This window comes from Corvus moneduloides, chromosome 3 (genome assembly GCF_009650955.1).
Source record: "Corvus moneduloides isolate bCorMon1 chromosome 3, bCorMon1.pri, whole genome shotgun sequence".
In the NCBI taxonomy this organism is placed as follows: Eukaryota; Metazoa; Chordata; class Aves; order Passeriformes; family Corvidae; genus Corvus; species Corvus moneduloides.
Window position 1 is genome coordinate 67,020,303 of NC_045478.1, and position 16,191 is coordinate 67,036,493.

Consider the following 16,191-nt stretch of genomic DNA (forward strand, 5'->3'; position numbering starts at 1 on the left):
TCACCCTTCTCCACCCCACAAACCCAGACTCTGGCTAGAAGTGCTGTAGGACTCATTTGTCAGTGTTTAGATCTCAGTTCCCATCAACAACACCTAGCAGTTCACAGTGACTAAATTCCCAAGGTCATCCATGAAAACTGCAGTTCCTGCTAGTACACACCAAGTATTTCAGGCCCTTTCTCTGCTCTGTTCCTTTGCTTCATCAGGAACTGTACAATAACTTTCATTAGACAAAAACGAAGCATAATTTATTTTGCATTTGCGTCTTTATTCTACAACACAAGCAACATAAATAGTTTATACTTTTTGTTTTAAAATATTTCCATTTCAGAATTCAGTCAGAATAAAATATACACAAAATACAATTTGCAAGCCAGCTGACAGTGACTGCCCAACCACTGGACACCCAAGGACCATACAAAGCTAGCGGCACAACAGGACACGGTGGACATGGGGAAGTGTTCTTCTAAAGAAGAGCAGAAAGGTAGAGGGAAGAAACATGGATGAAACCAAGGAATTGCAGATAGGTATGAACTCAGCAGAAGGTAAACCCAATGTAAGCACTTGCTTGACAAGGTAATTTATAGACTCTCTTAAGAAGTATCACTGGCTCCTCCTGAATATACAGCTAGAGAGATTAAGTCCTGGGAATCATGTTTTGTGGTAAATTGCTTCCCCTGGCAGCCATCATCACAGAAATAAAATTTGATATTTTTTTTTAATTTTCAAACAGGAAAGACTTAGATCTTTGGCGAAACGGAGTGTCCACTCCCTTTGGCTTGCTTTCAGTTCTGGTTGAAGGGCCATAGAAATATGTATGCAGTCTCACAAAAAATGCCAAAAAGGGGGGAGGGGAAAAGAGAAGGGAAAGTGGGGGGAACTGAAAGAAGGTTCTTGCTGTTGTCATCGCACACCTTCAATCTCTTGCTCCCATCTGCTCTAGCAAACGGTGTGCACTACAGGGCTCTGTCACCACCATGCTCTGCCCTTCCTGGCTGTTCTCCCTTTGGCATAGAGTCCGGTCTTCCTCTGCAGAGTGGGGGGCTCAGGAGTCACAGCCTGATTGTGGAGGAGATATTTGTCCCTTGCTTGAACCTGTGTACCTATGCCTGTCTGCTAGCTCAGCTGTCTTGCTGCTTGTGGAAGTGTGGCACTTCACCACAGCTCAGATGGACCAAATGCATGGATAGGAAACAGGGCCCTGATGCTCCATGGGAGTCAGATGGAATTTACGGAAGTACATAAACTACCTTTTGAAAAGTAGGATGTTTGGGTAAAATGATTGAAATCGATCCTGTTGCCATGTTTCTTAACCAAAAATGCTTTCCATAAACTCAGCTCCCTGATTCAATGTGGCAGTGTAGACTATGCAAACCTCAACTTGTGATTTTGCCAAAATTGGAATTTGAGGGAATTTGGTTCCACAGGCGAGCTCATTATTGCATTAATCCAGGATCATACAGTGTAGCTCCACTAATATCTGCAGAATTAGGGCATTTCTTCCCTCTACTTTTAGTTTTCAGCTTGGAGACCTCTGAGCACTAAGTGAAAAGACTGATGTGTGTTAGGCCATGTACGTTTTTATTTTTTCTTTTTAAATAGCCAGCACTGCATGTTTGGCCAAAACTGTTTGTTTACTATCCTATTAGTGTCACACATAAAGTATATGTTCTGAGGGGAAGTAGTGGAAACAATGGAAAGAGGATCTACGACTTTTTCCTTGCAGTTGTACAACTTCCTGGAGTCCCAGGCGTGTTGCTGGTGAGGGCTGCTGAGAGACCCTTTGGTGATATCCCTATAGAAGCTCCACTCAAATTACGGAGGCTCAGTGAAGAGGGATCACTAGCTGCCACATGCTTTTATCTACATTGCATAAAATCCAACATTTGTGCTTCTGTGCCATGGTAAGTTGGTCCTTTACACTAAACGAAGAGAAACTTCTTTTGGTAGATTGGTATCATCTTAGTTCTTTAACAAATGTGGAATGATCAGCAACTGAAAAAACCTAAGTATTTCATGTCATACGATTAGCCCTGTACACAGGTCTTTCCATTAATTACTATGACTGGAGTAATGAGTAAATTGACTGCTTAGACATCTTAGACGTATCTTAGTGCAAAAGTGGGGGGAAAAAAAGGAAGAACGTCACTTTTTTTGTGAATTTAAGAGCAATTTAGCACTGAGAAATGGCATTTCTAGAATGGATTGCTGAAGGTGACAATAGCCAAGCCACATGCTCAATTTCTCAACAGGCTTCTATACAGATGAGATAGGTAAAAAATAAACACTTTGGCTTGCTAGATCTGTGCAAAAGTGAGGGTTCTAGTTTTGCAGTACTGGGATGTGTGGGACTATGTGCTGGTTCCCATGGATTTTTCAAGCAGGAGGTGTATGGAGGACAGCAGACGAGAGGGTAACACAAAGAACTGTACAGGACTCCCCCTTTCCTGAGAACTTGTGAACCCGTATGTAGGAATTGAAGGGTTCAAGGACTGAATCCTGAATATTAAAGATACCTAGCTACTTCCATTGATTTCAACATCTTCAGCACTTTGAATGTGGGCCCAAGCTGTGAAGAAAGGTACAAAGTGCAGGCAGCACATGGAGCTGGACTCTACTTTCTACCTTGTTTGCCACATGGTTTCATGCCAGTGCTGTGCCGGGCTCTGCAGTGTTGACAACAACACTGAGATGCTGCTATGAAGTATATATGAAGTACAGGTGAAGACTGCACATGGTACTTAGAGGTGGGGGTTTTTATCTTTGGCAAGTGAGGATTTGTCAGTGAATTTTACAGTCAGGTTTAAGGTTTTAAACCCAACTTGAAGCTCAAACTGAAAGGGAAAGCACCTTACAAGTCACAGGTGTAAACTGTGCTTGGCCTTGACATGAGCAAGCCACAGTGCAGAGCACAGAAATTTTTCATCTGTGAGGAGGCAAAAGCTATGTTGCCTGTGCTGGGAGTTGTACAAGGAAGATATTGCCCAGGTCAATGCAAATCTTTTTCTAGTAATTCTTTCTATATGCTAAATTAAGTCAGTTATTCTCAAATGAGAGTTTATCCCTAGGAAAGTATTAAATCTGTATCTTAACATCTTAAAGACGTGAAAGCATTTTAACCAAGAGACAGTAGTGGCAATTCAATGGCTGCTGAAAGCTCAGAAAAGGTACTAGAATAACTGTGTTAACCATTGCTGGTGTGATACAAATACATAACACAGCAGATAAGCACATTAATAATGTGGATAGCTCTCTGAAAATATGCTGAATGCTCAGAATATGGCAGTGATTGGAGCTCCAGGTATCTGTACAAACACATGTCAATCATCTCATATGATTGCATATGTTCACCGTGCAGAAGGAAGTGCAAACACATGCAATGGCCTGAGACCAGGTTGGGGTCAAACCCTGCTCCTATTCTTCAGGAAAAGGATCACTTTCGTGATGAGTGCTCTGCTTTTCTCAGCTTTAAATATTTGCACAGTGATGAGCTGTTTCATGTGCTAAAAGGTAGTTGATGCTGGACAGCAGCAACTTTCTCTCTTAGGAACTGCCTACAAGATTTTAAAACGAGATGCCCTTGTCTCTGCTTGCTGCGGTGGCCCTGAGGAGGGCAGTGTGAGTTAGGCAAAGGCAGCGGAGGTGCAGCTCTGGTACCTGAGAAAGACGTCAAGCTACCACAATTTTTTTTTTAAAGCATTTCAGTTGAGTAAAATTTACTGGGCAATCATTTTTAAAAACAACTGGCCAGTTCAATAAAAAAAAAATCAAACCAAACTTGTATAGAAATTTATGTGACAAAAAAAGTAAGGGTAAGAAAAGGGAAGAATGTGGTCATTAACCAAGGCAAAGAGAAAGAGCAAGCTCAGGCTGTAATGCAGAGAGACTGGTTTTCTTAAGGTTCAAATGTTTGATTCAACAGTAAAGCTGCCAATGTGCTGCCATGCATGAGGTTATAGAGCTATCATTAAGGATTTGAATGGGATACATATGTGAATACACAGGTGGATACAAGGACTACTACTGCTACTGACTGAGGTGCTTCCCCACTCACAGGTAGAAAGCAGAAAAGCCACTGTAGCATGGACATGTACCTGGACGTGATTGGGGTGTGCAGGGTTGGGAATTCTCCTTCTGAAGCTTAGGACAGGCTGATGCTAGTTCCTTTTTCCTGGCACTGTTCTGCAGACTCCTTTGGACTTTCAGACCTCATAAAGCCTGCTTTATGAGGTCTGAAAGTATCATGCTGGCAGTCATGAGCCATGAAACAGGCCACACAGGACCTATGAAATGGTGACTTCACACATTTATTGTTCTACTTCTTTGGGGTTTGCCGATGTCTATAACTAAACCAGCAGAAAACATGCTGAGAATCTGACAAATCAACTAATATTGTTTGTTTGTTTGTTTATGTTTTGAGGGTACATCAGAAAGCTTTAGCTTTTACATCTCATGGTAATGGTCACTGAAGTGGCCATGGGCTGCTCCCCTCACCTGACTAGCATTTTACACACAAGGAAAAGGAAGAGCAGCACATGCTGAACTTTGCTATGTAAAGCCTGCTGCTTCAAAGATTCCTTCTCCCCTCCTTCTAAATTACATTTCTGGAATTACACGAAGTTACTTATGACCTTTTAGGGAGGGGTGTTAATGAGCAGAGGCACTGAGGGTGACAATGGGCACTTTAGTGCATAATTTGAAGGACAAAGTTCAAAACGGCAACAGCAACACAGCAAATTTACTTGTCCTCATGTTCCAGTGTGGTTATTTGTAGTGTATATAGTTGAAATGAAATTATATTTTAGGTCAAGATGGTGGCTAGTCAAGTAACACTAGGTTATACTGTGTTCATGAGCTTGAGGGAGGTGGTGGTAATGGTATTGTCACTCTTAAAGCTTTTTTTTCTGATTTACAGAAGAATTTTGTACTGCAACCACAACACAACCATGGTGTTTCCCAGATACAAGGGCCTCTTCTGTAGTCCTGAGTGATTTCACTAGTATTGATATCAATTTTATTTCCCCTACATAATTTAGGGATTTGCTTTAGTTCTAGATCAGTACAGCAAGGATCTGCACCCATTCAATGCATTTATAATGAAAACCATCAGAGTTGGCTGCTTTGAATATGATGTATTATTCTTATTTCTGTTGCTGCCTAACGAATGTACTGCTTTAAAAGCAGTTCTGTATAGATGCCAAATAAAAACTTTAACAAAAAACGTAACCACACTTCTACTCTACCTAAAAATGTGTAAGAAAGACATGGCAACAGAAATCAAACTGTGCTACTACTCTCCCAGATACCAAAGGCTAATCTAACCTGTCCCTGAGGAAGTATTAAAACTGTTGGGGGAAAATTGACAATTGAAAACATTTTTAAATTAGTTATTTATAAAGTCAGTTTAGGTGGTAGAAAATAATTGTTTTTACAGCATTTTTATGTCCTTTAAGCACTTTAGCAAAGGAAACTTTTGAAAGAAAGGGAAACAGCATGACTGGCACTACAGAAAGTTACGGGACAAATACTCCCTGCACAAGACTAGCAGGTGACAAATGCAAAGTAGGTAATGGAGGGAAAAGGCAGGAGAATAGTGTCAGACTCTTTGTAAACAAAGCAGCTTGGGAGATGGCTGTTCAGTGGAGCTTCTTGGCTCCCTCTTTTTTCCAGGTTTAAGATGCTAAAAGCAGATAGTTGTGCAAAATCCAGGCCTTATATAAAAAGATGACATTTTTAGGATGCTTTGGAGCAGGGACTGAAGCTGTATATTTAGTTGGCGTGCACATTTTAAAAGCCTTGGGAGAACAGCATTAAGGGGTCACCCAAAATTAAAATCAACTCATTTTCAACAAGTTATCAACAAATCAACAAATAGTATAGCATGGGAGTACGAAATGAAATATCCCAGGGGCTGTGACATAACTTGTGCAGCAAGGTAACCCTTTGTTCTCTCTAGTGTGAAAAGCATCACATATACACTTGACAACACAATAGTCAATCCTCCCCCTTCTCCTCCCTCTTACTAATAACAGCAAATTGTAGTAGTCCCTATAGGAGTGCTGCACGGAGCAGGGATGTACCTCCACGAGGATCTGTCCTTTTCTATTTACAGCAGCAGACAAGAAATGGGAGAGAAACAGGAAATATACCTCCCTTTCATACCATTTTCCATCTTGCTTCAGCTCAAAGTGGAGTGATAGGCTACATTTAACAAAGGTTTGATAAGGGTGTTCCTGGCTACAGCAGCTCTACATAAGCAAACAGAAATTTCCAGTAGAATAACAGCTGCAGTGGTGCTTAAACTGGAGCATTTTATCTCTGCTTAGTTGAATGCTGGATACTGGCACATGCTGGTATTTGCTGTGGTATGTCTTCCCCATAGCTTTACAGGAAACAGCAAAACAAACTTCCCTTTCACCCTTAGTGGGAATTAGACGTGGCAAAATGCTCAGCTGTAGGCATAGGTGAAGAGGCAGCCAGGGTAGTGCTGCAGAGAGGGCAGTTTGACAGTGCCATTTCTCTTCGAGCAATACTCCATAAGAGCAATGAAAGGATCAATAGCCTGTGCTTGCTTCACCTGTTTTAGACCTGGGATTCTTTAGCTACTCCAAATGTGACTTCAAAGGCTCTTCTTGGAGCAAAATAAATTTCCACTTTCTCGAGTGAGTTACAGGTTTAGTTACTACAATAATCTTTAGTTGGCTATCCCCTCTCATGCCAATTTTTGAAGGGAAGATGTTACCCTAAAAAGTGTCACCTTCTTACTTGTCCTATAGCCCCACCTTTTCACTGACTTGTATTTATTTATTTATTTTCTACGTTAAATAGGCTTACTGACCTGGTTTGACATCCTCACAACAGTTGCACTCACAGCTAATTGCAAGCGTGGAAGTTCTGCTGCAGTTTCTGGTGGCTCCCACTGCTGCAAATTTGAATTAAAATGAAGGCTACTGAAATGTATCACCTCTTCTGGTAGGAGCCTAATTTACAGACAGGGTTCTAGGTTCTGGGGCCATGCCAGATCCTCTGGAAGGACTCATGCTTTGCCTCCTTTGCTAGTGTGAGTGAGGGACACAATCTCAGGTGGATAGACAATATTGACAAGCTCATTGTTTCTTAATTTATCACCAACAAATAGGCAATTAATGAACCCCAAATACTTCTTTGTTGTATACCTTGAATGTCTTCTGCCCTTTGCAACAGAGCACAGCTTGGTTTAAATGATGATATCGTAAACTCGGCCCACTCTTCCCAGCCATTCCCGTACTGCCTGGCGGACACGGATATCTGTCACGTGGCAAGTCAGCTGGCTGATACAGGGAAACACTGCTGGCTGCAGGGCTGTGAAAGTTTGGTCTGGCAAAGCCTGAATCTGGTTGAGAACTGTCAGCACCATGTTGGTCCATGCCTACGAAGAAATTGGATTAAAAAAAACCTCTTGAGAAGACCTTTCTAAACAGGTGAGCCCCAGGGGCTGAGGCAGAAAATAAGGTATCTGGTGGTTGCAGCCTCACGAAGACTGAGTAATGCCAGCATATTCATTTAATGTTCACTGTGTCTTCCTAATTCACATTCAGTACTAAGTCATTGTTTGACTTTGTATTGCAAGTCTCATGCTCACCCTTCCTTTTTTTTGTCCCACAGAGAATAAAGTCTGCCAATTTTGATGCTTTCACTGATTTGTTCACTTGGACATGCATGCAGCAAGCTTCTGTTTAGCAAAAGAACCCATTATTTTTCTCTGGAATTAACAAAAATCCCCATTCTTAAGTACTAAAGCAATGTGACAAGCAGCATGGCATTTTCAAAAGCCTTCAGTGGGCTACAGCCCATAGCAGTAAGCAATGAGTTTGCTGTAGATTGTCAGTTCTCAGGATTAAGGGCAGCTTTGGCTCCAGTCATAGCAGCACTCTTGAAAGTTGAACTAGTATATGCCTGATGACACTTCCCTCAAGACTGACTTTCTTTTAATAGGACAGAATCAGGTTTTTATTAATTCCAGCTCCTGAAAGATTCAGTCCTCATTATGAGGACCTCATTATATATAATACAATACTTAACAAAAAGGTTATAATAACATAAATAAAAAAATGTATAGGTATCTTTTTATTTATTGCTATTATTATTAGCATTCTACAAGAATGTCCTACCTGTATCTGGGCCTCTGCATCCCTAATAGATATATTTAGGGAGCTGACAGTGGACCCTGAGCGGGGTCTCTTCTCTTGTCTCAGGATCTCTGGACCAGCACTGAATGAATGCCTCATTTGACCTTGATCTAGAAGATGTTGTGGCCGCTGGAGTACAGGTGAGTCTGGCCCTCTTGAACCCAGGAGTTCCCCTTTCTTTTCCACTTTGACCTCTTTGGTGAACGATGTCATGGCCTGTTGCTGCTTTCTCTTCTTGTATTCTGTCATAAACTTGGAGATGGTTTTGTCGGTGGCTATGGTGTAGATTTTGTTGCCAGCACTCTCCCACCATTCTTTTTTCTTGGTTTGCTCTTTTTTCTCTGGTTTAGGACTCAGGGGTGGGGGTAGCAGCAATATTTCTCCACTCCCTCCTCGAGGTGTCAAGCTGTCTCCCAGTTGGTCCCTGATTTGACTTCGGTCATCTTCTGATGGTGTGTCCTTTCCAGATAGCCCTCCAGTTGATGGGGTGGAGGTTTCTGAGTGAAAAGACGGTAAAATGAAGAAAGAGTCACCTTTGAACACTGGAGGCTCCTCTACATTATTCTCCAGGTCCAGATGCATCTGGATGTAGTTGTTGCACAGTTCCATGCAGAGCTTGTGAAGCCGCTTGATCAGCCATCCCCAGTCTGCATTGCTGACAGGCTGGACGCTCAGAGATGGGATTCGAGCCCTCCACTGCCTCTTCTCCTTCCCTCGCGGGGGACTGACCTGAGCAGTTTCTTCAAAAATGTCTTCATCTTCTGATGAACACTGCTGTGATGAGTCTGTGCTTCTCTCATCATCTTCAAAGAGGATCTTTTTCACTTGCTCTGCAGTGATGTTCTCCTGGTTTGTCAGGATTGCACAAACCAGGGCATGGAAGTAGATGTTGAAGCTCATGGCTGACTGGCGATACAAGTTGGCAGCTCCACTAATGCCAGACACTTTTTTCAACAAACACTTCAGCCCAGGTCTGGTGTCAAACTCTCTGGCTGTTCTGTAGGAGTCCAGAAGTAAGTCAAAGATGACAGCCAGGTTTTGCATGGAGATGTACCTGAGAAAACCAGCCAACTTGTTTTCTGGTACTAGTATTGCCATTTTCTCCTCCAAGTTAGAAGGGCCTTTCACAAATTCTTCCAGTAAGATGTCATATAAATTCTGGAGCAGTACTTGGTGGGACAGTAAGCTCACCACTATCGTCCTGAAAGGAATACTTGGTAAACCAAGCATGGGAAGGAAAAAAAATCATAGAATATTAAAATGGGGCATTGGGCTTGTACTAGGAATAAAAACACAATCAAATATTTCAGCTTGCTATAGCTGAGGAATTTTTAACACACAAGTTATTCCTCCTCCACCATGTCAGACAACCTTTACTTTGTCATGACAAATTGAGGCCAAAACTAGTTTACTACTCAGTTTCCATTTCCACTAATGCCCAGGAGCACTTCTTAAAAATAAACCATGAAGAGGTATCCAACCAATAAAGAAATATGTACAGAAACATCAGCAGTGCAATGCAGCATGCAAAGAAGCTGAAGTCTGGCTGAAGGCACATTTCACTGTTTGCTCTTAAGACTTCAACTGGAACACTGAGAGTCTAGCATGGAAATATCTGTTCTTAACCCTGCTCCTCACATATGATACTGGGTGATTCTTAGCTGTGCTCCTGTTAGATAAATGCTGGGAGTTGTTTCAGCCCTCACTAATTTTTGATTTGCTCAGGGGACACAGGAATGGCAAATTCCTGTGACCATAGTTTTCAGGTCTTTCATCAGTAAATAACACTGAGAGGCTTACAGGCAAGCAAGGCTTGGAAGAAAGACAGGATTGTTGTTTGGTATCTCATGGATTTCAAATTATAAACTGTGAAACCTATCTTAAGGCCTTTTTAAAAAGTCTTTATGTAAGATTACAGGACAATGTTTCAAATGGAGCTGATGCACATAATAATACTTGGTTTGATGTGATGGGTCAAGTTTTAATTAGCAGAGCTATCAATTAAGGAAGAGATTTTTCAGTTTGCTTGCAATACTGAAGTTTTAGGTCTAAGTCAAAGCAAATCTTCATGTCACACGAGAAATTCAGTTGTAGACCTTTAATTTTTTTTGTTGCAAAAATTATTCCACTTTCAGTAAACACCTTTCAAAACTTTCAGAATGCCAAAACAAAAAGCCAAATTTTTTTTTTTTTTTTTTTTTGGAGAAATCCTATCAAAACCCAATTTTGAGAATGCAACATTTAAAAGAAAGTTCAGGCAAAACTGGTTAAATTCCCTGTGTCAGTTTGCCTACCATGACACAGCTGTCGGTGCTGATACATCAGTAAAATTTAGTAGTCTTATTATTTGACAGTGATAAAATGTTGATGATTAGCACATACAGTAGAGCTCTTTATGGGGAAGTAGTTTTCTGCTGTAAAAATCATTAGAGGCTCTGACTCAGAAAACCTCTTAAGAGCACGTATAAAGTTAAATGAGAGCTTGCAGTGATTTCAAGCAACTAATCCTGTTCCAAAAGCAGGGTCAGGAATGAAGGAGATCTGCTTTCCTTGTAATAGCCAAAAAAGCAATTTACAAGGACAGTATAAAGTACTGCTCCATCCCAAAAGAAACTGGTAGAGAACTACAGGTGAAAACACAATGCCAAAGCTGGTTAAGGATAGTATTTTCTTATTCTGCCCAAAGTTTCAAACTGAAATATATGATTACTTTTTAGGAAGAAGAAAAGCTCCCTTACCCCAGCTTCCTGTGAAACGATGCAGCATTAAGGAAACAAAACCAAAAGGGAAAAGAGAAACCCTGCTAAGGTTAAAGTAAAACTTTGGAAAGGCCACAGTTACTATCATGCATGATTGCCATATTACTGCACTGCCGTAGCAAATAATATGAAAACAGTGGCACAGTCAACTTGTGAGCTGTGTTTTGGTGAAAAAATGAGCACTGCTGGGAGAACACTTGCCTGTGGGCATATACACCTTTTGCAGTTGTTTGGACAAAGCGCAGTGTGAGAGCATTCAGAGTTTGTATTTAATTGCAAGCTTTATTTATGTGTTTAAAGACAAGCAAGACCCTTTATAAACGCAGCCTGTTAGACTGCATGGTCTTATGTGCTGTGAGAGAAGAATATTCCAGACTTTTGCTTTGCATTCATAGTAACAAGAAGAATGACCTGCTAACCTTTGGACAAAGCAGATATTTTCCCCTATAAAGGAAGGGCTTAGCCTGTGATCTCAAGCTTTCCTTGTCTCTGTGCATGGCCATGTTCTCTGATGGTGAGGCAACAGAGTGCCTGGTCTTGGGGGAAAACTGTACAGCAGTGTAAGAATAGAGACATCTTGCATGATCTTTCTTCCTGTCCATCCAAAGAAGGACCATCACGTTTTGGCTCCTTGCTGCAAGCAATAGTTTAAATTTGCATGGTATAAAAGCATGTTTGGTATCTCATAAAACACAATTTCATGCCATTACATACCTTGCAATACAAACACAAACCCTGAACGCAGAATTCTGATTCTTGGCCCAAATGATGGTACAGCAGTTGTTTAAACAACCAAGTGCAAGCAAAAAGAAATATTCTTTCACAGGATCAGACTGTCGTGCAAATAGATGAGTTTCTCAGGTGGTAACACAACAGAAAGACTTCCACACAAATAATGTGCCAAGCAAAACCAACATTCCCTAGCTCAATGCTGACAGCTTTGCAGTTTTGGATGTGGTCTCCTCAGTTTATAGTGCCCAAGTTTACCCGTTAACTTCTTCTACCTTCTTAACCAAGTAATAACAAATTTAAAAGACCCTTAGTGAAACAGACACTGCATTTCCTAGGTGTCATTAAAAACACAACAGTGTCACAAAACCTAATTTGATCAGTGTATTCATTTTTTTTTTATGAGCCCTATGGAGACGTATGGTTTGCCAGGCTCAGTTCACAGCTCTTCCTGTCCAGCAATATTTTCATCTTGCTTTTATTGACACAGTGTCTTCCTTGGAAGATATTTTACCTTCTCTGGTTATGCCCATTTGGTTTCTTATCTGGTGGCAGGTCAATGATGAGCACACATGACTGGGCATGTTCAAACCCTTCCTTGTTGCTAGGGGTTTTTGGGGAGCACTGAGTCTCCAGCATGAAGACCTAGAAAACAAGAAGTTACATAAAACAACCAGTTTAGCACTTGCAGTGGGTCCGGGGCAGGGCGGGGGAGGGCTGGGAATAGGATTCCCTGCAGTGTGAAAGATCAGTTGCACCTAGAAAGGCTGGTTGTTGGAAGGATTATTTTCAGCCATGAAGATACAACAGACACCTCATATGCCATCCTTTGGGGGTGTGTTGTGGTTTAACCACAGCCAGCAACTAAATACCAAAGCAGCACTCACTTACCACACCCCACACCCCATCCCTCTCAAGGATGGGGAAGGGAATCAGGGGAAAAAAGGTAAACCCCATGGGTTGATATAAGAATGGTTTAATAATTTAAATAAAATATAATAATACCAACCACCACAAAAAGGGAGGCAACAAAAAAAAGAGAGAAAAATAAAACTTGCACAATACAGCTGCTCATCACTCAATGATCAATGCCCAGCCTGGTCCTGAGCAGCCCCTGCCAGACATCTCCCCTCATTTATATATTAAGCATGACGCTCTGTGGTATGGGATATTCCTCTGTCCAGTCTCCATCAGCTGTCCTGGCCATGGTCCCCCCACCAAGCTTCTCGTGCACCTCCTCACTGGCAGATCATGGAAAACTGAATGGTCCTTGACTTAGTGTAAGCACAACTAGAACATCAGTGTGTTATCAACATTATTCTCATACTAAATTCAAACCACAGCACTGTACCAGCTACTAGGAAGAAAATTAACTCCATCCCAACCAAAATCAGGACAGTGGGAAACAGGGAAACAACTCTCAGTTGCTGTAGCTTTGTTTTGTAGCTTCATAGTTGTGGCAAATCCTCACTGAGGAGGCCTCAGGGAGTGTCACTGATAGTGTCTACAAGAAAAGAATGTTACATTCCCTGCTTTCTTGAGTTCTGTATCTTTAAAACTTAATTTAAAACATGTTTTCTATTCAAACAATGTGTACCACTACCACATTATTTGTGATCACCAATCTTGGTCTGTGCATCTAAGATTTTCAAGCAGCATCACAGTATGATTTATCAAGTCAGAAATTGACACCAAACATCTGCTGGCTGTTTTAATCTAGCTGCTTTCCCATGATGAAACTGTCATATGGTATTTACACTGTTATGGTACCCTGCAGGTCATTAAGTTCAGTCTGCTGTGTTTCAAAGAAGTTATTTCATATAACCACTTTCACAGAATGAATAACCTTTGCTGTAGTCAAAACGACCCTAAGAAGGTTTTCTCCAAGTTTGATCTGCTGATTCTGATTAGGAGTTAGTGAATAATTTGTTAAATGTCAGCATTATCCTCTAGTTCCAAGTAACCCTTTTTCTTCTCTGCAATCCATACCTAGGTATTTATAGAGAAAAATGCTTTGACAGGTTAATCAAATCTTGTTTTCCTATTTTCTTATCACCATCTCTATTCTAGTGCACTTTTTGTCCTTTGAATTTATCGTTCTTTAACAGAGTATTCAGAAATCTATGTGACATTCTAGATGAGGATTCACAGTGATAAGACTATTTCCCTTTCTCTATCAGAAACATGATGTATGCTCACCTTGCATTCCAAATTCCTATTTACAGGGCGACAGTTTTGAGTTTTGTTGGGTTTGTTTGTTTGGTTGGTTTTTTGTTGTTTGTTTGTTTTGGGTTTTTTTTTGTTTTTTGTTTGTGGTTTTTTTGTTGCTGTTTTAGTTTTTTGTTTGGGTTTTTGTGGGGGGTTGTGGGTTTTGGGGTGTTTTTTTTGTTAAATTTTCTGAATACTACTGTTAGACAATTGATGTTAGCCAGGTGATGAGAAAGTCTTTGCCTGTAGGCCTTGTGAGGAAGATGGTGGAAAAAATACACCTTCATAAAGAAAAGCTCCAAGTTTAAAAGGTTTTCTGACTTCCCCTGAAACATCTGTCAGTACCTGTTGGGCCATGGCTCTGATTCTCCAGTACTCAGCTTCAGCACTTGGCGAGAGGGAGGGGGCTGCCACCTTCACTTCACAGGCATCTCCACTAAAGCTTTCAGAACCACTGTGGAAATAGCCCAACAGGTTCTATAGAGAGAAACAACATCAGACTTTCACTGTGCGTTAAACAAGTGACTGTAGCCATGTCCAGCCTGTTTGTGTGAAATACAAGATTCAGTGACCTGTGCCATTCCCACCAGCTAGTCACCTGCCATCTAGCAACTAATAGATCCAATGTAAAGGCAGTACAGCTTCTTACGGATGCGGGTCTGCCAAGACTTCACAAGATCTTTTGTTTACAAATCAGTGAGTTGAAAACTAATCTGTACAGAGCATGCAGCTACAACAAAGCAATGTTGTCTTCTACCTAGCTTTTGTCAATCCAGAGGAAGAAATGGATCAAAAGGGAAGTTTTTGCCTATTGAACTCTTCCAATTTCGTACTGGCAAGGCAATTTAAAATAAGTCTGAACTGTAAGCTACTAGTGTTGTCTGCATACGTTCAGAAAAACCGACTTCAATCTCCATTGTTGATCCAACATGTTTAATTGTGAATTGATAAATTAACGACCTGCCAAAAGTTAGTGTATCCACTGTGTGATTACACTTTGACTGACAGCAAAATGGCAGTTTTACCTTTACTGGCTCCAGAGTGGCAGAGAATGCATCCTGCAAGGCACAACATGCAAGCCTCCACATTTCTTCAGTAAAAACAGGCCCTGCTGTCACCAACACATACCTGCAAGGACACAGGAAAATGTTACCATGTTCAAGAAGGAACTAGACAATTCTTACTTATAAAGGGAGAAGGGTGAAAATCCCAATCTTTGGAAGTGTTCAAGGCCAAGCTGGATGGCGATTTGAGCAACTTGGTCTAGTGGAAGGTATCTCTGCCCATGACAGGGGAGTTGAAACTACGTCTTTAAGGTCCCTTCCAACCCAAACCATTCTATGATTCTGTGAAAACAGAACAAAAGGCTTACTCAGTAGCTAGCTAATGTTATCCAATCTCCTCAGTTGTTGCCCTGACCTATTTTTGTAATTACACAATAGTTTCGACTTTTTCTCCTTTGTTCTTCCTCTTTAAGGAGTCATCTTGCCACAAGAACCACACACTATGTAACTATATAAATGCAGTGCTTATTTTGATTATGACTGCAATAACCTGAAGACTGTGAAAAGTGCTAATTACCTCTAAAGACCTGTGAATGCCAGAAGAAAGACCCTTTTCCTTAAGGATCAATTATTGACTAACTATATATAAATAATATACAAGTGTTTTTTTTGAGAATCATACACATAGCAATGCCTAAAATCACAGGTTCTGAAGCACACTGAAAACAGCAAGAAAAGGTTAATAAGTCTAAAATTCATTATTCCAATAACAAGAGCTAAGACATATTGTAGAATTCTTTGGAGATGTTAACCAACTTAGTCCACAAGTTCTTCAAAGACAAAGACATAGACATCTTTTTTGAACATGCTAAGAGTGAACAGATTGGATTACCTGATACAGGAGCAACCAACTCTGGATATAATTTCTGTTGGTTCTGCTACACAGGCTACCAGCAACTTGAAAAGATCTTTCAACATGTTATTGATCATATTTTCATAACCAATATCTGTAAGGAAAAGACACAGACTGATTTTAACATAATTGCCTTTTCATTATAATTAGAGATAAACAGTCTTGCTACACTTACTGCTATTCAGAGAATTTGCAAAACCAAATTCTTTTTATACAGCTATTTTTATGCACCACATCAAGCTGAAATAAGAACAATCCTTTTTAAGTTAACAATATAAAATGTCTGGCTCGAAGTGGCACAGGAAAAAGTATCTTAGATCCTGCTTCTGATATTCTAGTTCCTTATGATCAAAGTCTTTACATCTTCTTTTGGGAAGTATACTAAAGACTGTGATCTTTTAATTTTGAAG

At 40.7% G+C, this 16,191-nt stretch overlaps 1 protein-coding gene across 8 annotated transcripts in view; it reads right to left on the reverse strand.

Moving 5' to 3' along the window:
• Positions 1-246: 246 nt before the first annotated feature.
• The window catches only part of ARFGEF3 (ARFGEF family member 3), a 90,728-nt gene continuing 74,783 nt past the window's right edge, over positions 247-16,191 (reverse strand). For 5 of the 8 annotated variants that reach the window (XM_032102047.1, XM_032102044.1, XM_032102050.1 and 2 more), the window contains 7 exons: positions 15,761-15,875; positions 14,890-14,992; positions 14,210-14,341; positions 12,171-12,301; positions 10,907-10,915; positions 8,151-9,381; positions 247-7,408 (listed from right to left, as the gene is read on the reverse strand). In XM_032102047.1, coding sequence (XP_031957938.1) covers positions 7,217-7,408; positions 8,151-9,381; positions 10,907-10,915; positions 12,171-12,301; positions 14,210-14,341; positions 14,890-14,992; positions 15,761-15,875 — 1,913 coding nt within the window. In that variant the 3' untranslated portion in view covers positions 247-7,216. Of the gene's footprint in view, positions 7,409-8,150; positions 9,382-10,906; positions 10,916-10,935; positions 11,562-12,170; positions 12,302-14,209; positions 14,342-14,889; positions 14,993-15,760; positions 15,876-16,191 lie in introns of those variants that run through there. The other 3 variants (XM_032102045.1, XM_032102049.1, XM_032102051.1) reach the window with 2 other exon arrangements.